Source organism: Staurois parvus, unplaced genomic scaffold (genome assembly GCF_062004578.1).
Source record: "Staurois parvus isolate SC_StPar_1 unplaced genomic scaffold, SC_StPar_1.0 ptg000159l, whole genome shotgun sequence".
NCBI lineage: Eukaryota > Metazoa > Chordata > Amphibia > Anura > Ranidae > Staurois > Staurois parvus.
In genome coordinates, this window is record NW_028317955.1 from 441,381 (window position 1) to 466,644 (window position 25,264).

The 25,264-nt window shown below is 43.3% G+C and overlaps 1 protein-coding gene across 1 annotated transcript in view; it reads right to left on the reverse strand.

The window, feature by feature from the left end:
• MYBPC3 (myosin binding protein C3) overlaps window positions 1-25,264 on the reverse strand; it is a 173,023-nt gene that overhangs the window by 135,732 nt on the left and 12,027 nt on the right. Inside the window, exons 2-7 of the mRNA XM_089675793.1 lie at window positions 21,067-21,327; window positions 6,400-6,537; window positions 5,188-5,268; window positions 3,773-3,921; window positions 1,901-2,018; window positions 309-357 (exon numbers count right to left, since the gene is read on the reverse strand). Coding sequence (XP_089531919.1) covers window positions 309-357; window positions 1,901-2,018; window positions 3,773-3,921; window positions 5,188-5,268; window positions 6,400-6,537; window positions 21,067-21,327 — 796 coding nt within the window. The remainder of the gene's footprint in view (window positions 1-308; window positions 358-1,900; window positions 2,019-3,772; window positions 3,922-5,187; window positions 5,269-6,399; window positions 6,538-21,066; window positions 21,328-25,264) is intronic.

Here is a 25,264-nt window from a genome sequence, read left to right on the forward strand (position 1 = left end):
ACACATACATATATTTTCACTTTACAAATCTTTTATTTATATGAGTTTTGTGTTTTACCCAACATATTCCTGTAACATACACTCTGACCATCAAGAGCAGGGCTCTCCTATTGGTATTAGCCAATTTCCATCCACTATCCAAGCTTGAATTTAATCTTTCTATAAGTCATTCAGAATCATACTAACTGACTATATTCATCTTTTTCTAACAAAATAACTCTTCGCTGCCACATTCAACCATCAGACACTCTTTTGTTGTAGCTTCAATCAGACAGTAAAAGTGGAATACATTTAGGGCAGATACTTACGTCCGCTTGAATGCAGCACGGATATCAATGTCTCCTGTATTTGAGGCTTCTGCACAGAGAAAGGGTGAAGAAAATATTGGCATAAGGAAGGATGTACAAGTGGAAAAACATATTAATAGTTCATGTATAAATTTTCATTTAATACAGTTGAAGGAAACTTTGGTAAATCCCCATAAATGTGTATCTGAACCTAGGTACAAAAACCGCTAAACATTCCTGAGCGGTTGAGTCTTGTTGGGCATATCATTTCCACTATATAGTTACTTGAAAAAGGTTGAAAATGTCCATCAACTAAAAGACAATAATTAATTAATAAAATAAAAACATTCTTGCATTCTTAGAACCCTAAGTCCACAGTTGCTTCAGAGGATAGCAAAAAACCCTTAGGGCCCATTTACACCAGGTGCGGTGGAACTGTGTTGGGTACCTATTCCATCACAGTCCCACCACAAGGCAAGCAAAATGCCCTGTCTCCTATGTGCCAGGTTCATGGGTGGTGTGTGCTGAAAAAAGTACAACAGACAATCCACCGCTTTTCACCATGCAGCTGCTAATGGAACATAATCAAATATTGCTGCGTGACATTTCAATAATGTTTCTTAAAAAAAAGACTAACAGAGCAATATACAGAGATCGACGTGTTGGCACTGCAGTTATCCAGCCAGATCGCACCACGCACCAGAAGCTGCATTGTAACACAGCGGCTTGTGTGAATAAATTCTTACACAGCAAGGTTCAATTTGCTGTAACAGGCAAAAAAATTCTTACTGGTCCACAATGAATTAGAATTCTAGTGGTATTTCTTATAAAATAATATTTGTAGCCATTTATATTTTGTGCAGTTAGAAACACATTCAGACCTTTTTTTGACACAATCTACTTACTGAGTTGACTAGTCCATTTTTACAGCTCCTACTGTAAAGAACCCATTTGATTCAAAGCAATTATTCCCATGGCCTCTGGAGAGCGCCATTTTGATCGGTTCATAATACCTTGAGTGCCAATTTGATCCCTTTAGAGACCTGAATGGATCTGTTTACCAAAAGTGGATGTCATAGCCACACAGGACAAATCTAAGGTCTTGTTTACACAGGTGGTTGGGGCGGTAAAAATACACAGCTGGGCTTTGGTTTTACCATCCCCAACCGCTCCCCTGCTGCAAAGGCAGCAGATATCGGTGTACACATGCAGAGGTCATGTGCATATTGCCTGAATGGCAATATGCCACAAGCTCGTACAATGCATGCGATTGCGGCATGATTGTGCAGGACTTTAAAATATAACACCTCCTGCCTGTCAACTACCCCATGAAAAGCATTCTACTGTGGATCGTTGTTTGGATGGTGACATGGGTGTAAACTATCCTCTGGAGGCAGTTACACCCGTTGAAAGGGAAAATTTGCCTACACTTGGTATACTTATTTTATGGGAATACAAACGCTATAATGAAAATCTGGCCCTACCACAGTCCATACTACCCCTATTTTACTTCACTGATCACAGGTTTTTTCCTGATGTGGTTCCACTATGTGCAGTCACAAACTGTTTAATACTAATAAAAGCACAATCGAACACTGGATTTATGGCAGTACCATTAACATTCAGGTTGAAATTGCAGCTGTCAAATTTGTCCTTGCTGGATACTTCACAGCGGTAGCCTCCTGCATATGTGGTCTTGGCCTTGATAATGTGTATTTCAAAGGTATAAATCTGGATAAGAACAAAAAAAGACAGTGAACATGAGATCCTTTACTTAGCAGGGATTTTAGTGAAGCTGGGTTTATTTTAATCTTCCAATATTCAAGCAAAAATCTTGTGTATTTTCTTTATATTCCTGTAGATATGATTGGCTATTTACAGTGAAAATAGTTGCACTTTATTCAGTAAGCTAAGGCAGGCCATTGATGATGCGATGGTTGCAGGAAATAAATCACTCGATTCCACCATCTACACACAGTCAGTGTTCATGGGGGAATCCCTCTCACAGAGCTATTCTGCTTTCCTGGCAAAGGGGGGGGGGGTCGCGGGGAGCCATCCCTACCGGGAGAACACAGTTGTTATTGCTAGCGGCTATAGCTTCTGGCAATAATTGCATGCTAGAAATCCAACATGCTGGTTGTACCCAAGTTGATCGAGTGGATCGACTTGGGTACAATCAGCTGCCCCATGCATTGAATCTTGCCCAGTCCCTGTGGAATCAGCCAAGATTCAAACCATCTATGGCCAACTGAAGGGAACCATTCAAGGCAAAATGAGTCTATTTAAAGCCCACCCTCCCCCACCTACTAACGCCATTCTTCCCCATGTCTCCATTCCTGAGAGAGTCAACCCAAGTGTGAGCTCCATATTGGATAGTTTCAGAGCTTAAACTGTATTGATGGCGTTCTCCTCCTCCTCCTCACATTTGTCTGTGAGATAGGAGTGCTAAACCATATGATGGTTTGTTGTAATGTAAAATGTAGTATGCGGTCCTGGAGGCTGCTCACCAACAACTGTGGTGTCCTGCTAGACCCCCAAAGGAGTTTGATAAAGTACTGGAAACATTGGAGTGCCACACTAGCTTGTATAGTCCAAAAAATATTTATTCTGCAACAAAAGCTAACACGTTTTGGGGGCTCAACACTCCCCCTTCATCAGGGCTTGTAGAATGGTAACCAAAGGGTGAGGGATACCTTCCTGGACCAGGGGCGGACTGACAACTCATGGGGCCCCTGGGCAATAGGGGATCATGGGGCCCCTGTGTCCTTGCCCAAACTCAAAAAAGCCTATGAAAAAGGTACCAGGGGCATCTCATGGGGCTCCCTACTGACCCCGGGCCCTTGGGCAGTGCCCGAGTTTCCAAATGGTCAGTCCGCCCCTGTCCCAGACTGTACTGTTTTGTTGTAGTATATATTTTTTTTATGGATTGTACAGACTAGTGTGGCGCTCCCATTTTTACAATACTTTAGTATCCTCCTCCCATGACAGTGCTAGGACTGGGTGATTATCAGTACAGGTCTGAGCATTGCATCCAGGAAGAAGGTCATTTGCTCCCTCATATCCAGAAGAACAGGGTGCTTGCAATGGCTATGATGGAAGAGCCGAGTGTCAGGAAAGTGTGGGGAAAGTGAGCATAAGTGGGTTGGAGGTGGACAAGTAATTGCTCTGAATGGGCAAAATGAGTCTCTTTAACTTCTTCAACCTCTATGAGTCAATGTAGAAGCTAATTTGCACATGACTACATTTAATACAATAACAAAAATAAGGAAGAACACGCTTGTGAGAATGTAAAAGTTACATTAGAATTTTTTAAAGGTAAACACTGCAAGAATAACTCAAAATAAGGGCTTTCTAAAAGTATGCTCTACCTAGCCTTCAAACATATTTTGCAACTGCAGATCATAACGTTTCCCTATTTCCCCACCACAAATGATCCATGTAAGACCTCTGTGTTCTCTTTAGAGACTCTTCTGGTGGCCACTTACTTTTGTGTTCCGATCATAAGTCTCTGTTATCTGCAGGTGTTTGCCAACTTTCGTAGACAAGTCCATCCATTTGCCTTTGAACCATTTCGCCACTGGTTTCTTCATGAGGTTGGCGCCATTAACCTTTGCAGTAAATTTGATGTTATCGCCTAAAATTAAAGGGAAAAGATGGGCAAAACAAAAAGGTTATCTACAGAAAAATGTTTAGATTCCAGAGTCCAACCAACATTGATGATTATTTCAGCCGCATTACGGGGATGTAACAGTTATTCCAAGTGTTCCAACCCATCTAGTTCTTTTCTCCATTTTAATAATGAATGAAGAATCCAACAGGGAGGCTTTGACTCTCTCTCCATAGGTCTGTAGACTGGGGAGGTTTGCTGACAGCTTTTAAGCTTGGAGGTATTTTCCCCGCTGCCTAAAATGTAAAGTCTCACTGCTCCAGCTTCAGTCTCTATACTGTAAATCTAATAAAAGATTTATACACAACAATGTTATATTGCCCGTGACATGTGCAGATAACTTGCTCCAGGTGGGCAGTGTGGGCAATAGATGATTCAACTTTCCACAACTGAAATATCAATATTTGGTGACAGACACTTTAAAGCTCAACTCCAACTAAATGTTGGACAGATTTTAAACCTTCCCCACTCTACTGAACAAAAGTGTTTTTGCTACAGTTATTGTCCCTATTAAATAAACTTTCCATCTCATCCTGTCCCGCTGACCCTGTTTCACTGGGACAGGAAATAAGAGGATACTTCCTCAATGAGGGCAATACAAATTTGATACGTAGAAAACAATAAGAGCAACACAACAAAATCAATCCAAACCAGAGTGATCTTTTACTGGATAATCAAGAAAAACAAACAGTTAATGAAGTTCAGGGATTCACTCACTTACTTCATCAGGGTTCGATTATTGAATAATTTCAACTAAGCTTGGAAGTGTATATAGATCTTCCAGCAATTATTATTATCTATATCTCCCAAATCTCTTGGAGTCCAGGCTTTGTTGAGGTTATACAGTAATGAAGCCCTGATGAAGGGGGACAGTGCCCCCAAAACTTGTTGACTATTTTATTCTTTTGATTAGCCAGTAAAAATATAATTCTGGACTTCATCACCGTTGTTGTGGAGTTCTTACTGTTTTTATATATCTGGATTCCTATTAAAACCCTCTCTTATGTGTCAGGAGCCCTGTTGTATGGTGGCATCCTTACTGAAGCAATTTAGTTTAACAGATGAACTGGACACTAGCAATTGACATTGCTAAATTGACATTTTGAGATTTGGCTCATCTTATGCATTGCTTCTAACATCTCTCTATCAAAACTAACAAAACAGTATTGGCTACGGTTGTGCTTTAAAGTCAACCAAACCCTCCATATAACCAGTGCAAACTGGGATACTGACCAACGGTCACTTCGCCGTCCACCGGTCTTTGCATAAACAGACCAATTTCATCCTTTGGAGCCTCTTGTTCGGGAGCAGGAGCTGCAGAAATAAAAAAAAGTTCATATATCAGAGGACAGTAGAAATAAATGATAACCTCTTTCACATGGCGCAGACTCCGCCTGCGATCCACTTGCTCAGCAGGGGATCTTTCCACTGATCCCCGCTAAGCAGGAGGATGACAGGTCTGTGTCCACTCCACTTATGCAGAATGGACACAGACACAGCCTGCTCTGCCCGCTCTAATATATGGGTGGTAGGATATAAACAGACTGCCTGTCCGTTTACACCTGACTACCATCTGATCCGATCCAGCCTGATGGATCCCCATCTACGGTATTTGTTTTAAGAGGATCTGATGCAGGCAGGTGTAAACAGACACATGTCTGTTTACACCTGCCGCTCCATAGAGGAGAATGGAGGGTTGGGTCCACCGGAAAAAAGGACACGCGGACTTGATCAGAACTTTAGTGTAAAAGGGGACTTTATCAACCAGTTTGATGACCCCAACCTAGAACATTTAACTGAGCCACAACAAAGCAAATATTTGTACTGTAACACAATTGGCCACTGAAGTTCCAGCAATGGCCTACTAAATGGTGAGGTTGAGCTTCTCTCCAGATAACAAAGTGATACATATGTTCTTTTTTGGTGGGACAAATTAGGATTTAGTTTGGTAATATGCCTTGCATTTTGTTTATGTAAAAGATGCAAACAAATTAAATTTTTAAAAAACAAAATTTCTATTTTGACTTTTTTTATTTAGGAGAGTAAGGCTGTCCTGCCGGGGGCAAGCAAATTTGGGCAGAAACAGCTATTTTAATTTTTACTTTTAATTCACAATTGAAAGTTGTTTGCAGTAGGTTGCAGAGACAGAGAAAGGTGACTCCTGCAGACGATGGTTAACAATCAGAATCCTTCAAACTTGTATACTTGCACTCAGCAATGTAACCCAGTAGTGTTTCTAACCCTTCTTCTCTCTATCCAAGACTAAGTAAAATGTTTTGGATGGAATCAGGCTAATAAATATAGTAATCCACAGAAACCAGGTTTTAGTTTTCTTTCATTCTGAGTAAATCATCAGGACTAGTTGCAATGGGTTACCAAACTGCTACAATTATTTAAAAATGGGTGTAAGTTCCACTGCTGGCTTGAATGTTCAAATATAGTTACCATCAGCAGGGGGAGCATCTGTCTTTTCTTCTGGGGCTGGGGCTGCAGCAGGTGCCTCTGGCGCCGGTGCCGGTGCTGCGGGAGCAGGTTCAGGAGCTGGGACCTCTGGAGCAGGTGCTGGGGCATCTTCTGTCTTTTCTAAAGACAAATATAATCATTTTAATATTATTTATTTCAGGTACTTATATAGCGCCGTCAATTTACACATATATTGTACATTCACATCAGTCCCTAACCCTCAAGGGGTGTACAATCTAAGGTCCCTAACTCACATTCATACATACACATACTAGGGACAATTTAGACAGGATCCAATTAACCTACCAGCATGTCTTTGGAGTGTGAGAAGAAACTGGAGAACCCAGAGGAAACCCACACAGGCACAACATGCAAACTCCAGGCAGGAGGTGCTGTGGCTGGGATTCAAACCAACGACCCTAGTACTGCTAGGCGGAAGTGCTAACCATTTAGCCACTGTGCTGCCCAATATCACAATTTAAGGAAAGTTCAACATTGAACCATCATTTTTCCCCAATAATTTATGTGACTGATTCAGTGGAAGAGCCTAAGGAGCCAACAACCCCTTTGTTCCCCCTCTGGCAAGCTCAGGGATGAGAGTTCACTTCTTTTAAAACATTTCCCAGTCCTTTTGTACCACTTGCCCCACCCTATTATATTGTAAGCTCTTATTAGCAGAGCCCTCTTAAGCCTCTTGTATTTTATTGTATTGTAACTCTGTTGTCTCCCTATATTTTGTAAAGTGCTGCGCAAACTGTTGGCGCTCTATAAATCCTAAATAACAATAACAACAACAGTGTAGTATGAATGCCTACCTGACTGGATGTAAACTGAAGAAACTGCTTACAGCTAAGCTCTAGGCAGATACAAAAAGCACAAATCAATGCAGCTCTGGATTATTAACATATCATTACATGTATTTTTAATTCTAGGAGTGTAAATGACTGAATTCAGCTTGTATCAGCCTTTTGCAGTCCCGTGTACAGCAGAGCTCACATTCAAAGAGGAAAAAGCAGCACAAGGAGCCAATCAGTCCATGTGCCAACAAAGAACTTGCTAATAGGTGAAGAGAGCAGAGAGATGAGCTCATCAGTCTGCTGCTTCCCCCATGGTAGAGGACTCTGGTGCAGCTGCTGTTTTTGGCTTTTGACGTTTTTTTCTATAGCTAGTAAACCCCCCAGCATGTTATCCTATGTGTCCATACACATAGACTGTAATCAACGTTTTTTAGCAGGGACATTTTTTTGGCTGGAAAAAAAACCCCAGGACTAGTGGGTTTCTAGAGGAGCTTTATAAAAACACTCTAATGCTGAAAAACGTGGCAAAACGTGGTAAAATGTCACAAACCGGCATTTTGGGATTTTTTACCCCCCAAAAATGGGGGAGGGGGTAAAAAAACACTAAAAAGCCAAATGTGGAAAAATGCGGGAAAATGCAGCTAAACGCGACAATACGCCACTAAATGCTAATGCAAAAATGCTAAAAAACTCACATTTTTAGCGTGACTTTACACAGCTAACATTACCCGTGTTATCAAAACACCCAGTGTGCATGGAGACTAAAGGAAGCAAACTGTGAGAATTTGAACACATTGTTTTGACTTTGAATGTATTTAGCTCATTTAAACCAAAATGGGTTTTAAGGAATACAGTGGGAGGAATTGTGCCACATCATTGATGTCATTTGGAGGAATAGCGCCCCATTGTTGGTGTCAGTGGGAGGAATTATGCCACATCATTGGTGTCACTGTGCCCCATAATTGATGTAATTTGGAGGAATAGCGCCCCATTGTTGGTGTCAGTGGGAGGAATTATGCCACATCATTGGTGTCACTGTGCCCCATCATTGATGTCATTTGGAGGAATAGTGCCCCATTGTTGGTGTCATTGGGAGAAATTGTGCCAGATCGTTGGTATCATTAAGGAATTGTGTGAGATCTTTGGTGTCATTGGAAAGACTCATGCCCCACCATTGGTGTCATTGGGAGGAATTGTGCCCTTTCATTGGTGGCAGTGGGGGAAATTATGCCCCATTGTTAGTGTCAGTGGATGACATATTAAAATAATAGGAAACAAAGTGCTGCATCCGGCCCCCAGGCCGCAGTTTGAAGACCACTGCTCTAGTTACTCTGCTCACTCTTCCACTCAGCATATCAGACAATTTTCATTCAGCTGATTGGGAATTGCACTCATGCCAAATCAAAAATGAGGAACTTACACTGGCTGCATTAATAAAATAATGATTTATTAAGAAATTCATCACTGCATTAATCAGAGTCTCTTTGTAGCTGCTTGGAAATCAGCTTTAATCACTTGTTTACCTGAAGTCCAAATTTATTTTAGAAGAGTCAGAGTAAAAGTACAAACACTTCCATTTTCCTAACAGGAACTGAATGCGTAACCTGTAAACTTGCTTGTACCATCAGAAATCTCCCAGTTCCTCTTTTGTAGAAAATTCCTTTTACTTTCTGTGCTATTAATACATATTTCACTTCACCAATACCCCCACTGCACAACATTCCTTATCTTCAGCAGACAAAATGTATATAGCATAGCTCAACGTATATATTCATTTCATACAATGGGCTGGACAAATTTGGCCAAATTTCCAAAATGTTAAGAGCAACTTCATCAACAAGGGAAACAGATGCAAGGTGCTAAATTCTGAATGTGCAAAGTTATATTATTCTGAGTTTTAGGAAATCCAGTTTACAGAGTTTAGCAAACTTCTCACATTTACGTCTGTGTGGGTCTGCAACTTTTTGTTGTGCAATTTCACAAGACATTTGTGTCCGACCCTATTTATAAAGGCTGCTTACTAAGATAGTATTTTACAGCGCCTTGAAAAAGTCTTCATACCCCTTGGAATTTTCCACATTTTCTCATGCGACAACCAAAAACGTAAATGTATTTTATTGGGATTTTATGTGATAGACCAACACAAAGTGGCACATAATTGTGAAGTTGATGGAAAATGATAAACGGTTTTCTAAATTTTTTATAAATAAATATGTGAAAAGTGTAGTGGCATTTGTATTCAGCCCCCCTGAGTCAATACTTTGTAGAACCACCTTTCGCTGCAATTACAGCTGCAAGTCTTTTTGGGGATGTCTCTACCAGCTTTGCACATCTAGATAGTGACATTTTTGCCCATTCTCCTTTTGCACAATAGCTCAAGCTCTGTCAGATTGGATGGAGAGCGTCTGTGTCTTGCCACAGATTCTCAATTGGATTTAGGTCTGGACGTTGTTTGGTTGTAACACGACAAAATGTGGAAAATTTCAAGGGGGATAAATACTGTGATGACGTGATCTTAATGAATAGGACAGGGATGATGAAAATATTAAGCATTCTGTTTGGTTCATTTTGATGCAGCTATCTTTGAGCTTATTGGTCATTTTGTCTGTGACGAATTGTCTTTGTGATACCATTTTGCCCTTTCTGTTCTGGTTTTATCCCCTTTGTAAAGCTGGACATGTTTCACAGACATTCTACACTGTTTCTTTAGGAAAATGTGACCTTGTAGTCTTTCACTTCTATAGAGTTCCTAGGTATTGTTGTATTGTATGGTTTGTTGTGGGTGGGGAAAACCTGGTGCCAGTCTGTCTGGTGGGGGTGGGGTGAGGTTGTATATACTGAGCTGTGTTTAATAAAGATTGTCAGTTTCACCCTACAGGAAGTTCTGACTCGTGTTTTTAACTATAATACCTGCCTTGGGGGAATGCTGGAAGACTTGCCGGAAATGAGGACCATTGGGTGAGATGCACTGCTCCGCACGAGGAAGCCCAGGCGGAACGGTTCCGCCACAATTGGTTGGCAGCGGTGGGATCTTTCCTCATTGCGGAGAAAGTCCAAACCACCAACCGGGACCCATCTTTTTCACGGAGACATCCCTGCTCAGCCAGATGGATATACGAGACCTCCAGAAGCCAGCCCTCCAAAGCATGCTTGTCGCTCGGGGAGGTATCGCTGGCTCCAAGACCAGAGAGGAACTGTTGGACGAGATTATGGCCCTGGACCAAGCGGATGCGCACCCCACTTCACCTGATGCACACTCCGCTACGCTTAAAGCGAACACCGCTCCACCAGAAGTGAACTCTGCTTCACAGGAGGAGTTGGAGGAACAGAGCAGCTCATCGGCCCCTGAAACACCAGGCCCACTTAGCACCGTACAGAGACCCCTATACCATTCGGATTTACGACAAGAGGTGGAGTGGCGTTTGTCTCTGTTTGGCAGCGCTCCCACCCCTGAACAGATTTCCAAGGCCCTGGACGATGCCACCCAACTGCGGCTTAGTCACTCCCGGTCATCAACCGAGGACTCGGTCTGGGAGAGGATTATCTCCTGCCTTCTCCAGACTGCAACCGGACCAAAGAAAATTCCCTACGCTGCTTTTAAAACTTTCTCAGAGGTGGATGGGGATATTGATAGCTTTCTTCAGGACTTTGAACATTTGTGCACCATCCATGGTGTGGCAGCCCAAGACCGGGTCCCCATTTTGAGCAGCAAGCTAACCGGTCGGGCTGCAGACGCATTCAGGACTGTACCCGACAGCTACTGCTTGGATTATGATTTTGTTAAGGAACACTTGTTGGCCCGCTACGCTCTCACCCCAGAGGCGTATCGCTTAAAGTTCCGGACACTCAAGAAGAAACCCCAGGACACCTTCACTGAATGGGGACATCAGTTACAACACACTGCCAGCAGCTGGGTCCGAGGGTGTCAGATCACCAAGCTAGAGGAACTGTTACAACTGCTGTTACTGGAGCAGTTTTACAATGGACTTCCAGGGGATGTTAGACATTGGGTCCGGGACAAACACCCCCTAACCTTAGCCGATGCTAGTCACTGGGCAGATGAGTACCTGGACAACAGGAGGCTAACAGAGCCCACCATTCCCCCTGCACCTCGTCCACAACCAGTGGTGCCCACTCTGGTCACCCGAGAATGCCTCAGACCACCCACACCTTCTGACCCAAAGCGGTCTGGCCCACGCTGTTATGGCTGCAACCAAACAGGGCACATCCGCATTCATTGCCCACGGAATCCACCAAGGCTCCAGAGCAGCCAACCCCCTCGGGGCACTTCCAACCGACCTACCACTCCCTATGGCCGAGCCTCTGCTTACTCTCTACAGGACCACCCGAGTGACACCGCCTCTTCATGGAGGAATTTTACCACCGAGGATGAGGATATCGGGGTCTTTCATGAGGCTAACCCTCTCCAGGCTGCCACCCCGGACAATCGCCGACACCACCAACAGGTTGTCCATGTTAACGGCCGTCAGGCCCAAGGATTACGGGACACTGGAGCCACACTCACCCTAGTCCAACCTCAGCTGATACCAGACTGGGCCAAGACCGGGCGATCTGTGGCGTTACGGGTAGCGGGAGGCCATGTCTACCGGATTCCTACCGCAAGGCTTCATCTGGATTGGGGGGCCGGGGTCAGGGACGTTGAAATTGGAGTAATGCAGAACTTGCCAGCTGAGGTTCTCCTTGGAAATGATCTAGGAGTCCTGGTCTCCACTTTTTGGCACCGAGACCCCTGCTGAAGCTCAACCAGTACCGATCGGGGAAGCAAAACGCCAATGCAGATGGGTTGTCCCGGCAAGCCGAGTTGGAGAAGTGAACCTCTGAACCGACCAGCCCCAAGCGGACCTGTTTGAAGGTCTCGCCGGGTCTGGCGGGTGTTACACAACGGGGGAGCCTTGTGACGAATTGTCTTTGTAATACCATTTTGCCCTTTCTGTTCTGGTTTTATCCCCTTTGTAAAGCTGGACATGTTTCACAGACATTCTACACTGTTTGTTTAGGAAAATGTGACCTTGTAGTCTTTCACTTCTATAGAGTTCCTAGGTATTGTTGTATTGTATGGTTTGTTGTGGGTGGGGAAAACCTGGTGCCAGTCTGTCTGGTGGGGGTGGGGTGAAGTTGTATATACTGAGCTGTGTTTAATAAAGATTGTCAGTTTCACCCTACAGGAAGTTCTGACTCGTGTTTTTAACTATAATACCTGCCTTGGGGGAATGCTGGAAGACTTGCCGGAAATGAGGACCATTGGGTGAGATGCACTGCTCCGCACGAGGAATCCCAGGCGGAACGGTTCCGCCACATTGTCTCATTGCTTAGTAAGCCCCATGCCATGGAGGTGTTCATGTTACAGATAATAAAACTGTATGCAAATGATAAATAGGCCTTTGCTCTGCCTACATTTGTGCTGTAAGCCAGTATGTTCTGTGTACTTATAGCTATGCTCAGCATATCCTGGGAGAGACCCATAGCAGCTCTCCTGCATGCTGCTTTTAGGATTCAATGGACCGTTCGGGCAACACTCTCAAGACACACATTTGCATTTAGCTTTTTTACTGAGTGTAGTGAAAAGCCAAGTGCATGTGACAACCCCAGGAGTACTGATCATATAGTTTTGTGAACCCTAAAACCTTGTTCACATTGGCATCAGCTTGTACAATATAAGAGCAGTGTGTACAACAAGCTCTCACAAAGTATTTGCAGAGGTTTCAGCAAGCTTTGTTGAAGCCTCTAGAAGTGCTAGGGGTTCCTTAACCACTTCAAGTACAGGTCAATTTTCAGCTTTCACACTCAGTGATAATAGCGCGGTTGAGCAACACGGTACCCATAGGAAATGTTTATAATTTTTTGAGACAGAGTTTTCATTTGGTGCTATTTGATCAAAACTTGGTTTATTTTTTGCTATATAAATGAACAAATACTGAAAAATGTTTAGTTTTTGTTATAAAATTTTGCAAATCAATAATCTTTCTTCAGAAATTTAAGCCAAAATGTATTCTGCTACATTTTTGGGGTAAAAATAACCCAAAACAGTGTATATTATTTAGTCTGTATGAAAGCTATAGAGTCTACAAACTATGGGATATATATTTGAAAACTGATCAGTTGAGACCCTAAAATGCTGGACACTTGTATGACGTATGGCAGTGATCAGGCATGAGGTATAGCAGTGATGAGTGACTGGTATGGGGTGATCAGGACATTGATTTAAGGTATGGTGGTGATCAGAACGCTGGTATGGGGTATGGTGGTGATCAGAACACAGGCATGGGGTATGGCGGTGATCAGGATGCTGGTATGAGGTATGGTGGTGATCAAGATGCTGGTATGGAGTATGACGGTGATAAGGACACTGGTATGGCATGTGGCGGTGATCAGAATGCTGGTATGGGGTATGGCGGTGATCAGGACACTGGTATGGAGTATGACGGTGATGACGGCACTGGTATGGCATGTGGCGGTGATCAGGATGTTGGTATGAGGTATGGTGGTGATCAGGACGCTAGTATGGAGTATGATGGTGATAACGGCACTGGTATGGCATGTGGCAGTGATCAGGATGCTGGTATGGAGTATGACGGTGATAAGGGCACTGGTGTGGAGTATGACGGTGATAAGGGCACTGGTGTGGAGTATGACGGTGATAAGGGCACTGGTATGGAGTATGACAGTGATAAGGGCACTGGCATGGCATATGGGGTGATCAGGGCACTGGTATGAGGTATGACGGTGATCAGGATGCTAGTATGGCAGTGATTATGTCATTGGTATGGTGTATGGGCGTGTTATTGTGTGCACTGGGAGAGGTGACAGGGCTGGCTGTATTGTTTATTATAGACTACAATGGGGAATGATCAGGGACACTGGGGCAGTGATCAGGGACACTGGGATGGATGGCTGGCATGCCAGTTTGTGAGTGTACATGTAGCCTGACAGGCTGCTGCACACTCATAAACTGCTGCAATGCTTCTCAGAACAAATTTTTAATTTCACTTTCAATGTTTACCAATAGAGTGCTGTGATTGGTCAGAGCAGTCACATGGTAAAACACCATGTGTCTGGGCGACATTTGGATCGCTGGGCTCCCTGGTGCACACTCTGTGAGCCGCGCAGGAGCCATCAATGCAAGCCGACCTACAGATATGTTAGCCCACATTGGCAAAGCTTCCGGTCCGCCGTCTATAGGTAATGGGCAGACGGGAAGAGGTAAAAGAGTATATTACCCCAACATTTTATATTACTGATATATGTGCCTGTGCTGAAGATACCATGTCCTTGTGGCTCCAAGGATTACAGACCAGTGGCTTTGCCCTCCCTCATTGTGAAGACCTTGGAGAGACTTGTTTTACAGTCCATGGTTAGTAAAAATGTAGACCCTTTGTAGTTTGCCTGCCAGTCAAGACTGGGAGCTGAGAATGCTATCATCTTCATGCTAAATTGCATGTACTGTATGCACACCTGGATAAGCCAGTGAGCACTGTGAGGATCATGATTTTTTAATTCTCCAGTGCTTTTAATACTATCAGGCCGCATATCTTTTGATAGAGAAGCTGGCAGTGACACAGGTTGATGTTTCCCTTGTGTCATGGATTGAGGACTACCTGACAGGAAGAACGCAGTATGTGCATTTGCAAGACTTTGTGTCAGATAGGGTGATTAGCAATATTGGGGCTCCACATGGGACAGTTCTCTCTCCCTTTCTTTATACTGTCTTTACCACTGATTTCAGTTACGACAGTCTTGCCATCTTTAGATGTTTTCTGATGACACTGTGGTAGTGGGATGTATCAGGAAAGGGGAAGAGTATAGGACAGTGGTAGAGAACTTTGTCACATGGGTTGAACATAACCATTTGTATCTAAATGTGACTAAGGCACCGGTGACCCCTGTCTCCATCCGAGGAGTGGATGTAGATGTAGTAGAGAATTACAATTATTTAGGGGTGCACAAGGATAATAGGCTGGACTGGAACAAGAACACTGAGGTGCTCTATAGGAAGAGCCAGAGCTGCCTCTATTTGTTGAGGAGGCTGAGGTCTTTTACCATCAGCCAGATGATACTGAAGCTGTTTTAGGAGCCTGGGTGGCCAGTGCTCTCTTGTATGCAGTGACATGCTGGGGAAGTAGGCTTAGGGTTGCCAACACCAACAGACTCAACAAACTGATTCGCAAGCCAGTAATGTTGTTGGATTGGAGTTGCAGTCTTTAACAACAGTGTTAGAGAGGAGAATATTGTTCGAGGAACATTCAATCATGGACAACTCCTCCTACCAACTCCACAATACACTGGTCAGTCTGTGGAGTACCATCATTGACAGATTGTTATAACCACGATTCACCACAAACCATTTTTTCCTGTGGCCATCAAATTATGTAATTCTCCTCTGTGAGGACTTTTATGTAGTTTTCATAGTATGTTGGTATTAGGTAATTTATGATTTTGGGTCATGCTAGAAAAAGTTGTGTACTATTTGTATTTTAGTAGTTTGGTTTTTTTTAATCTGTGTTATTTATTCTATGTTGTATTTTAATAGTATTTATGGTTTATTAGAGTATAGTTTTAATTTAGTTTTATTCTGTGTGTGTGTTATTGGTAATTTTATTGTGTCATTGTGTCTTGTTCCGTTCCTTGTTGAGTTCTTGTGTTGTCTTCATTGAATGTGGCTGTATTTTAATAATTTCCATTTGGGATTAATAAAGTAATCTGATTCTGATGTATTTTGTATTTGTGTTAAAAGGTATTCTGTTCTCTTTGTATTGCTTCCTTTGCGTGAAATACCTGGTGATCTTGCCAGTCCTCCTGCTTTCCCTTTTTCAAACTGACGCTAGGCATGAGAGCACATCCATTTCCGAGTGGCCAGTTTTCTGGCTGTGCTGGAAGAACTGCCTTCCTGTTCTCCAATAGGCAAGACTTGTGCTGACATGTTCCCCTGTATAGCCATTCACTGGGAAGAACAATGTGCTGCTGTTTCACCACCCCCACCTCTCCAAGCCCTTTTTGCAGCAGGGAACAGAGATGACTTATTAAAAAAAAAAGCAGTATTTATAACATTTAATTTGTACATACTCAAACAGTTTGCCTTTCATATCTATTTTAAACTGAATAGGTTATTTTACAAGGTGAGGGTTCACATATACTTTAAGCAACAAGAAATGTGTGCCCCTCAGATATGCAAACAATTGGGGAGAATTTGCTAAAACTGGAGCACTTAGAATCTGGTGCAGCTGTGCATGGTAACTAAACAGCTTCTAACTTCAACGTTTTCATTTAAGCTTTGACAATAAAACCTAGAAGCTGATTGGCTACAATGCATACCTGCACCAGAGTCTCTGTGCTCCAGTTTCAGTACACCCCTCCCCCATTATCTTTCTAGCTACTTGTAAGGAGGGTATTATTTCCACTGACCCCAAATTTAAGAAGCATTCTTCCCAATGACCACCAATGTAAGAAGCATTCCTCCCATTGACCACCATCTTAAGGAGACATGCTTCCAAATTCCCACCAATGTAAGGAGCATTCTTCCCACTGACTACCAATGTAAAGAGACAGTCTTCCCACTGACCACCATTATAAGAAACATTCTTCCCACTAACTACCAATGTAAAGAGACAGTCTTCCCACTGACCACCAATGACAGCAGCATTCTTCCCACCGAACACTAATGTATGAAGGATTCTTTCCAGTGATAACCAATGTACGGGGCATTCTTCCCATTCACTATCATCGAAGGGAGACATTGTTCCCACTTACCACCAATGTAAGAAGCATTCTTCCCACTGACTACTAACGTAAAGAGACAGTCTTCTCACTGACCACCAATGAGGGCAGAATTCTTTCCACTGAACACCAATGTATGAAGGATTCTTTCCAGTAATCACCAATGTAACGGGAATTCTTCCCATTCACCACCATTGTAGGGAGACATTGTTCCCACTTAGCACCAATGTAAGGCGCATTCTTCTCACTGATCACCAATGTAAGGGGCATTCTTCCTAATGACCATCAATATGAGAAGCATTCTTCCTAATAATCATCAATATGAGAAGCATTTTTCCTGATGATGACCATCACTATGAGAAGCATTCTTCCTAATGACCATCAATATGAGAAGCATTCTTCCTAATGACCATCAATATGAGAAGCATTCTTCCTAATGACCATCAATATGAGAAGCATTCTTCCTAATGACCATCAATATGAGAAGCATTCTTCCTACTGACCACCAGCCTAAGAGGACATTACATTTTTCACTTCTTGTGTTTCTTATCTGGCGTTTATTAATTCTTTACTGCCCTGTTGCCTACAGCCTGTCAAAGTCTATGAGAAGCTGATAGCTTCTGTGGCTGAACAGGGTTGGATGCTGTATTATGTGGTAATACCATTTAGGGCTGTATGTGCCCAGGGAGGAATGCCTGGAACACAAGAAGTCTGTATTCCGAGCATTTGTCACTGGGCACATATTGCTCTAGATGTACGTACCCCTCCGTACAGTGTTAACCCAGTAGGGTTCAATAGTGGAGTTCAATATTGGATCCGTACCTTCTTCCCACATGAAAACGCTAGAATCTCAGGCACGGTGGCTGATCGCCCAAGTGTGTATGAGACCTACACTGACAGCTGGGATTCTGTAGGTTTGAGCAACGTCTCCCCAGTCTGCCTCTGTCTCTGATGATTTTATAAATTAGCCCCATGATACACATTGAAAGAACAATTATCGTAATAGAGAAGCTCTGTAAAAGCCATGTTTCTGTACAACAGGATATTTATATATATTAGATCTTCACTGTGTACTTCTTTAAAAATTTCCTATTTAAAAATATTTTAACTTCCCCTAAATGGTATATTTTCAGTTATGCCCCGTAATATAGAACCAATGCAGTCTATCCAAAAATACAGCATATGCATTTCCATCTCCACAACAAAATGCTGCTGAATCGCAATCTGGGGTGGGTCAGTTTGTCAGCAGTGGCTGGCCCGCAGTTAGCAGGAGATCAGGAGGTGATATGCCATCTCCCGCATGCCTGATTGAAGAGAGTTTCACACTGAAATCCCTCTCTACCATGCCACAATTGCATCCATTAGGCATAGTTGCAGCACTGGTGTTGTGTGGCCAATTCACTTCTATGGGGCGCATTGGCACACCATACCGTCTGTCAAACATGAAATGTCCTACTTTTTTTGCTACACCATGATGCAAAGACAGGCAGCTGAGGTGTGTAAAAACGTACCTCAAATATTTTGTTTCCTCAGAGATAAAGCCCATGTAATGGGGCCTTACACAGAATAAAATGGAGTCAAGAACATAAAGGATAATTATTAAACTGAAGAACAAACTGAAATTTCCGTTTAAATGGTTAGTTCAAATTAACCAAAAAACTGCCTACATAGGTAAGGGAAATCTCTAAATAAAACCAAACTGGGCAACCTTCCTATAGGTGTAGGCCATTTATGTACCTCATGAAGCCTTATTGGAATACTCCCAGGATGTTGCTCTGTGAGGCCTAGTCATTAGTGCTCACCTCCACCATCACAGGAGTGAGCTCTCAAATGCTGAACTCAGAGATAGCATCAGGGGAGGGAAAGAGCATGTGAGGGGATTAGAATCAGACAAAAAGCTCACTGTTGTGAAGGGAAGGTGAGCAGTAATAACTAGGCCTCACTTAGAAATGTCCTGGGAGTATTCCAGTCAGGCTTCATGAGATATGTAAACGGCCTACACCTATAAGAAGGGCAATCTTCAGCTTTAGTCAGAGCTGCACAGTTTGTTTCTATCTACAGAAACCCCTTATCTGCACAGGCAGTTTTGTTTTATTTTTTTTTATTTAGTAAAGTGAACTATTTTCAGTGAAATACCATCCAAAACATGTGAGAATGGAATACTGGTGAAATAATATGAAATTAGAAGCAATAAAGCTCAATCCAGAATGAGCCACAACAAAGGGTGTTCACAGGGGTGGACTGACAACTCATGGGGCCCCCAGGCAATAGGGGATCATGGGGCCCCTGTTTCCTTGCCCAAACTCAAAAAAGCCTATGAAAAAGGTACCAGGGGCATCTCATGGGGCCCCCTACTGACCCCAGACCCTCGGGCAGTGCCCGAGTTTCCAAATGGTCAGTTCGCCCCTGGTTCAGGGGGTAGTATGACCCACTAAACACAGCCTATTCAATTGAATAGGCCTGTGCTGCAACAGGCCCTCAACTTTACATATTGCACGCAGCATGGTGGTGTGACTTTTTAAGGGTTAAGCAAGGGTTATGCATATACAGTTGCAAGAAAAAGTATGTGAACCCCTTGGGATTACGTGGAGTTTTGCATGAATTGGGCATAAAACTGTTGGCGCTATATAAATCCTGAATACCAATAACAACAACAGTGTAGTATGAATGCCTACCTGACTGCATGTAAACTGAAGAAACTGCTTACAGCTAAGCTCTAGGCAGATACAAAAAGCACAAATCAATGCAGCTCTGGATTATTAACATATCATTACATATATTTTTAATTCTAGGAGTGTAAATGCCTGAATTGAGCTTGTATCAGCCTTTTGCAGTCCCGTGTACAGCAGAGCTCACATTCAAAGAGGAAAAAGCAGCACAAGGAGCCAATCAGTCCATGTGCCAACAAAGAACTTGTTAATAGGTGAAGAGAGCAAAGAGATGAGCTCATCAGTCTGCTGCTTCCCCCATGGTAGAGGACTCTGGTGCAGCTGCTGTTTTTGGCTTTTGACGTTTTTTTCTATAGCTAGTAAACCCCCCAGTATGTTATCCTACTGTATTGCACATGGGCCCCAAGGCTCAGGGAGCCCACTAACTGCGCACAATGGGGATTCTTCAGGAAATACTCATTTGTTATCCTTTGAGCTGCAGCCATGCTTGTCGTTTGTGGCTGCTGCTCTAAAAAAATCTGCATATGGCCTGGAGCTGCTCATCCTTAGCATAGTGACCAAGATACGGGATCCCTCTCCTCCCTACCACTTGAATGGACCTCTGTACTGTCTCTCAACTACCATCAAATGCCCTCTCTGTACTGCCAATCCCCACCATTAACTGCCCCCCTCTGGGCTGCCTTTTCCCACCATCAACTGCCCACCTCTTTACTGCTTGACCCCATTATCAAGTGCCCCCCTTTGTACTGCCTGTCCCCACTCCCCTCCACCTACTGCCCCCCACCCATGTCTAAACCATCAAATGCTCCGCTATGTACTGCCCATCCCCAGCAGCAAATGCCTCCACCCCAACCCCCCTTGTACGGCTTGATTTTTTTACTCTCACTGAAATCAATACAGCAGGGTTTTTTCTTCTGACACTACCAATGCAGGGACCTTTTTTTATTTCCAGTAACATCACCAATATATGGGGGCTTTTTTTTCCTTTTGGTGACACCAAAACCCCCCCATCAGCTCTAAGTTATTCCAGAAAAGATGAATCACAACATCCCATGGCTTTCAACAGATGTTAGTCTCCACTGAATCCAGTAGATATAGCAAGTGCATGATCAGCAGCATCAATTAGAAAATATGAGAGATACTGAAACTTCCAAAAACTAAAACTCCCTTCATCTCTCCACAGAGCAGCCATGACTCATATACGGACAACTAATTGTTCTGGTTGTCAGGTTTGCTAGAGAATCCCACTACATATTAAATACTTGTCAGATCTCAACTGGTGCCAAATATTGTTATCACAGTATAATTGCAGATAGTTTTAGCATGGATATGCAAATGTATGTAAAAACGTGGCTGAATCTGAAATTCTTCTGTACATTGCACAATTTCTATCAGCTGTATAAAAAGGGGTATTAATTTGGATCAATGTTTGATTCTGTAATTCCTCTTACCTGGTTCTTTTACTTTGAGTTCAAACTTCACCTTTGAGGTCCCGGCGATGACACAGTAAACAACCTCATCTTCAGTGCTTGCATTGTTGATGGTCAAAGAGTGGTTTTTGCCATCAGCCTTGATGACGTGCTTGTCACTAGCAGCGATGTCTGCATTATTCTTCTGCCATTTCACCTTAACGCCGGGTTTCTCAGTCTCGGCTTCAAAGACGACAGAACCCCCAGTCACCACTTCAGCTGACTTTGGCTTCTTGGTAAAAGCTGTGGGGAAACAGTAGTTGAGAGGTCAGTGCAAGACTAAACTCTGTGTACACATCTAGAGCTGTTCTATAAACTAAAGGATATGTCTCCCAGCCTTTCTGATGGAAATCACATGACATTACAGCAAAAAGTTCTAATAAGAAAATGTTTTCTTGATTTTGGGGTCATTTAAGGGCAGCTCAGAAAACCTTTGTTTCATCTGTAAACCTTCACTTTCTTCTATGAAGTAATTTATGGGCAGTTCAGAAAACCTTTGTATGTCTGTAGAACTTCACGTTCTTCTGACTATGGGATCATTTATGGGCAGCTCAGAAACCTTTGTATATCTGTAGAACTTCATGTTCTTCTGACTATGGGATCATTTATGGGCAGCTCAGAAACCTTTGTATATCTGTAGAACTTCACGTTCTTCTGACTAAGGGATAATTTATGGGCAGCTCAGAAAGCCTTCATATATCTGTAGACCTTTACACTCTTCCAGGGGCAGACTGACAATTCATGGGGCCCCCTGGGCAACAGGGGATCATGGGGCCCCTGTGTCCTTGCCCAAACGAAAAAAAAACCTATGAAAAGGGTACCAGGGGCATCTCATGGGGCCCCCTACTGACCCCGGGCCCTCGGGCAGTGCCAGAGTTTCCAAATGGTCAGTCCGCCCCTGCACTCTTCTAACTATGGGGCAGGGGCAGACTGACAACTCATGGGGCTCCCGGGCAATAGGGGATCATGGGGCCCCTGTGTCCTTGCCCAAACTCAAAAAAGCCTATGAAAAAGGTACCAGGGGCATCTCATGGGGCCCCCTACTGACCCCGGGCCCTCGGGCAGTGCCCGAGTTTCCCAATGGTCAGTCCACCCCTGCTATGGGGTCGTTTGTGGGCAGCTCGGAGATCTGAAAGTTCTTCTGACTATGGAGTAATTTATGGGCAGCTTGGAAAACCTTTGTATATCTGTACACCTTCAGTCAGAGCTGATTTTGTAGGTTGATGGTTATTATTCTCTTCCCTCCCCACTGGGAATGTCAGTGACCCTCTATACTTCCTGCTCTTCACAACCAACTGCCCCCTTCTGTTCTGCCTGAGCCCACCACCAACTGCCCACCATTACATACAGAACACTGAGACAATACAATAAGACACAGTAGACTTGATATAGAGGTGTTTAAGGTGATCAAAAAGGAGTATTGGCTTTCCTAGCCCCAATATGTGCCTTGTAATTCTATTCCCTCCCCACTGAGACCTCCAGTTCCCCTTCTGTACTGCCTGCTCATTACAACCAACTGCCCCCTTACACCATCCTTCCTGTCCCCACCATCAACTACCCTCCTCCCTTTCTATGTACTGCTTGTCTTTTTTTCTCCCACTGACACAAAGATAGATTTTTGCCTCCCACTGACTCCAACATGGCAAGATTTTTTGCCTTCAAGTGACACCTACTTTGTAAAGGCATTTTTACCAGTGACACCATCAAGATAGAGGTATTTGTATATCTGTGTCCTTTAAGACCCTTGGCTGTTCCAGCTCGAAGTACAGATCATTCAGCCAGAATCGATTTTGCAAGTTGATCATTACTATGCTCTTTATAACCATAACCTTTCATAGGCAAGCTTGCATGATTATATAACATTTACTAGATAATGACATCTGGCAAATAGAAGGAGATTTTCTCTCTGTTTTGTTCTTAATTGCACTATTCAAAATGTAAAAAAAAAAAAGTTTTGACAGGAGTTAAAAGGGGAAAAAGTGTCAATACTTGATAGATGGCAGTAGTTAGCACTTCTCAGGGATTTTTTTCCTCAGAAAATAGGTGCAGGAGCTCCCCCTTTCCAAGTCACCCCTTGTCTCCACCCCTACACCTCCAAGCACCGTTACTTGGTTCCACCACCTACTCACCTCCCAATACTGCCCTTTTAGAGAATACATAATCAAGTATCAATTTGATAAGTAATTTGTATGGAATTTGTTACAAAAAAAGCAGAAAAATAGATCCTCTACAGCCAGCAACAAGATCTCCCCAGCAACAAAGGACCACCCACAACAAAAAACTCCATCAGCAACAAAAGTCCCCTGGCAGCAACAAAAGATCTCTCCAAAACCAGTATCAATAGACCCCACAGCAGCCAGCAAAAATAGATCCCTCCCAGCAAAAATTGTTTACCTAGCAACATAGAACCCACCCCCAGCAACAATGGATCCTACACCAGCAACAATAGACCTTCCCAACATCTATAGACACCCAAAGAAATATATCCCCTCCAGAAATAATAGATCCCCATTAGGCAGCATCAATAGACCCCAGCACCCCTTGCCATTACATACATTCAGTGCTAGAGGTGCTGGAACTGCGTTCCCCCATGTTCCTGCTGAAAAAAAGCCCTGGTGTTTCTGCCTTGCAGGACTAGTGTCATTGGTTCAAATGCCAACCGGGATGCTACCTGCATGGAGTTTGTATTTTCCTCCCACACTCCAAAAGAAAATTGGCCCTAGTATGTGTATGTATGGATGTGAGTTATGGACCTTAGATTGTAAACTCCTTGAGGACAGGGATTGAGTTGAATGTACAATACACTGTATGCAAAGTACTACATACATTGTTAGCCCTATATACTAAGTATCTATATTAAATAAAGAAATGTCATTAGGGCTACCACAATATTGGTTGCCAGCAGGGGCGTCCCCAGGGTTGCTGTCACCCAGTGCGGTAACACTTGGTGGACACCCCCTCCGACGATCCCCGCAGAATGGATCGGATCTGCGGTTTGAGCATAATGGATCGGACTCCAATCCATTATGCTCCCCAATCCGCAGATCCGATCCATCCTGCGGGGATCATCGGCTTTCTTTACAACTTACCTTTTCGTGGACCGGGTCCGGTGTCACCCCGTATAGGTTGCATGCCAACGATCCCCACAGGATGGATTGGATCTGCAGATTGAGCATAATGGATTGGAGTCCGACCCATTATGCTCCCCAATCCACAGATCCGCAGTTGTAAAGAAAGCGGGGAAAGTGGGGATCATCGGCTTGCTTTACAACTTACCTTTTCATGGAGCGGGTCCAGCGCTACCCCGTGCGGTAGGTGTCACCCGGTGTGGCACGCACCCCCCGCACCTGCCTCAGGACACCACTGATTGCCAGTTAGCCATGGAAGCATGGCCATTGGCACATTCTTACTCCTGTTGGCTTTACCTAGTCCTTGTGCTTTTGTTCTCTCTCGCTCTCTCTCTCTCTTTATATATATTATATATATATATATATATATATATATATATATATATATATAGTTATTTTAGTAATAAACACTGCTAACAATGACAATATAGAGTGTTTTTTTAGCATGCCCAAATTGAGCCCACATTTTTCTGGAAGTAATTCTTGATGTGACCTTCCTTATTTATTTTTGTACGAAAATCAGACCTAAGAATAATTGGCTGATTTTCGCTCTGTTAGTGGGGCAATGGCATCGGCCGATTTTCGTGGTTCCTCCCGATTTTGTTTTTTCGGGCATGCTGGAAAATCCGTGAAAAACGACCGATTTTCAAAGTCATTGGTGGCATGATCGTATTACAGGACGAACGACGTTTTGATTTTTGGACAAAAAATCATTCGGAATTCGAACCATGTATGGCCTGCATTAGTATTCAGTAATTTCCAAATGCATTATATTAGAAGGTTAGTAGATACCAGGTCAAATACAGATACTTACATTGGTCGTATAAAAGGAAAAAAAATAATGATGTATTAAGGACTATGAAGTTGCTTTAGGCCCCTTTCACATAAACGTTTGTCTGTTTTTTCAGGAGGACCCAATTGAAACCTTCATTCTCCTCTATGGAGTGGGCATGTGACAGTTTACACCCACCTACATCCAATCCGATACGCTAAAAATAAACAGATGGTGATCTGTTCCCCTGTGTCTGGACGGATCGGATTGGATGGCAGTT